Here is a 1424-nt window from a genome sequence, read left to right as displayed (position 1 = left end):
TCTATACAATGGGTCTATCTAGCTCAGACAAACACGGGCCTGGTCAGATGGGACTGTGGGCTTGTGACCCTAACCATGGGAATAGGGGTGCAGTAGAACAGCTTCCATCCACACCACGGTCAAAGGAGCCAACTCTGGGTGCAGCAGCAGAATCCGCAGACAGGTAGTCCACGTGCCCATTGCCCTGCTGAGTACACTGAGGCAGAAAGGGAAGAGAGGCCCTCACCTGCCGGAACAGGAGGTCTAGCTGCACGGGGTGGCTGTAGCTGTCCTTCGGGTAAAACACCTGTGGGGGTGGGGCTTCAGTGAGGACCTCCAAAGGCCCCTCACTTCGCTTCACACCTGGATCCGCCCCCAGGTGCAGCCCCGCCCTGGAGCAGCGGCAGGTGCCTAGCTCAGCTCCACCCTGGCCTGCTTCTCCAATCTGGGTGTCCCCTCTGGCCCTAGTCAGCCCCTCCCCCGCCCCGGCACCTCTTTGCGCAGGAAGATCTGCCAGGGGGTGTCCTGGTAGCCATAGAAACTGGGGTTGGGGAGGCGGTGCAGCTGTGTCTGCACTGGATCCTCGGCGGGCTCCAGCGACCTCGAGGGCAGCGCTGGGGAGCACAGCAATCGCAGGCGTGAGGGGAGGCAGTAGAGTGGCAGCCCACACCCTTGGCCACAGACACACCTGATCTCACGCATGCAGAACGCTGCTACAGCCCAACCTGCACTCGGCACGTACTAGTAAACAGGCACCCAGTGTGTGCAGGCCTATGCCAGGGGCTGAGGGTGTCACAAGGCACCTGCCTTGACTTAGAGCAGTGATGGCGAACCTATGACACGCATGTCAGAGGTGACACGCGAACTCATTTTTTGGGTTGATTTTTCTTTGTGAAATGGCATTTAAATCTATAAAATAAATATCAAAAATATGTCTTTGTTTTACTATGGTTGCAAATATCAAAAAAATTTCTATATGTGACCCGGCACCAGAGTTAAGTAAGGGTTTTTCAAAATGCTGACACGCCGAGCTCAAAAGGTTCGCCATCACTGACTTAGAGTCTCCTGGCAGATGTGGGTGAAACAGACCATTTGAAATGACGAAACTCTTCGTGCTAGGAGCTATGAGGTGGAAATAAAACGGGTGATTTAGGGAAGGTCTGTGAGGGTCCTCGGCCCGGGTGGGCTGGCAGATCTCTCTCAGGAGGTGACATGGGAGACCTCGGTAAGAAGAAGGGGCAGGCAGGCAAAGATGTTGGGGGCAGAGCACTCAGGCAGGAGCGGCGGGGCAGGGAGTGAGGCGGGAGTGACTGGTGCCCCAGGAACACCGAGGGACAGAGGGCCAAGGGAGGTGGGGGCGGCAAGGCTGGGAGTGGGCAGATCTCAGGCCAGGGAGGAGCCGCTGGAGCAGGTGCCAGGAACTCGGGGTGAGTTGATTTCTCTCT

The 1424-nt window shown here is 57.2% G+C and overlaps 1 protein-coding gene across 1 annotated transcript in view; it reads right to left on the bottom strand.

Moving 5' to 3' along the window:
• The window catches only part of MYO15A (myosin XVA), a 58062-nt gene that overhangs the window by 19816 nt on the left and 36822 nt on the right, over positions 1-1424 (bottom strand). The window contains 2 exon segments of the mRNA XM_014446198.2: positions 227-286; positions 472-593. Of these exon segments, the coding sequence (XP_014301684.1) occupies positions 227-286; positions 472-593 (182 nt within the window).

The sequence above is a fragment of the Myotis lucifugus genome, unplaced genomic scaffold, assembly GCF_000147115.1.
Source record: "Myotis lucifugus unplaced genomic scaffold, Myoluc2.0 scaffold_513, whole genome shotgun sequence".
NCBI classification, from domain to species: Eukaryota; Metazoa; Chordata; class Mammalia; order Chiroptera; family Vespertilionidae; genus Myotis; species Myotis lucifugus.
The sequence above is the reverse complement of the archived record's forward strand: the minus strand, read 5'-3'. Positions and strand labels throughout refer to the sequence as shown.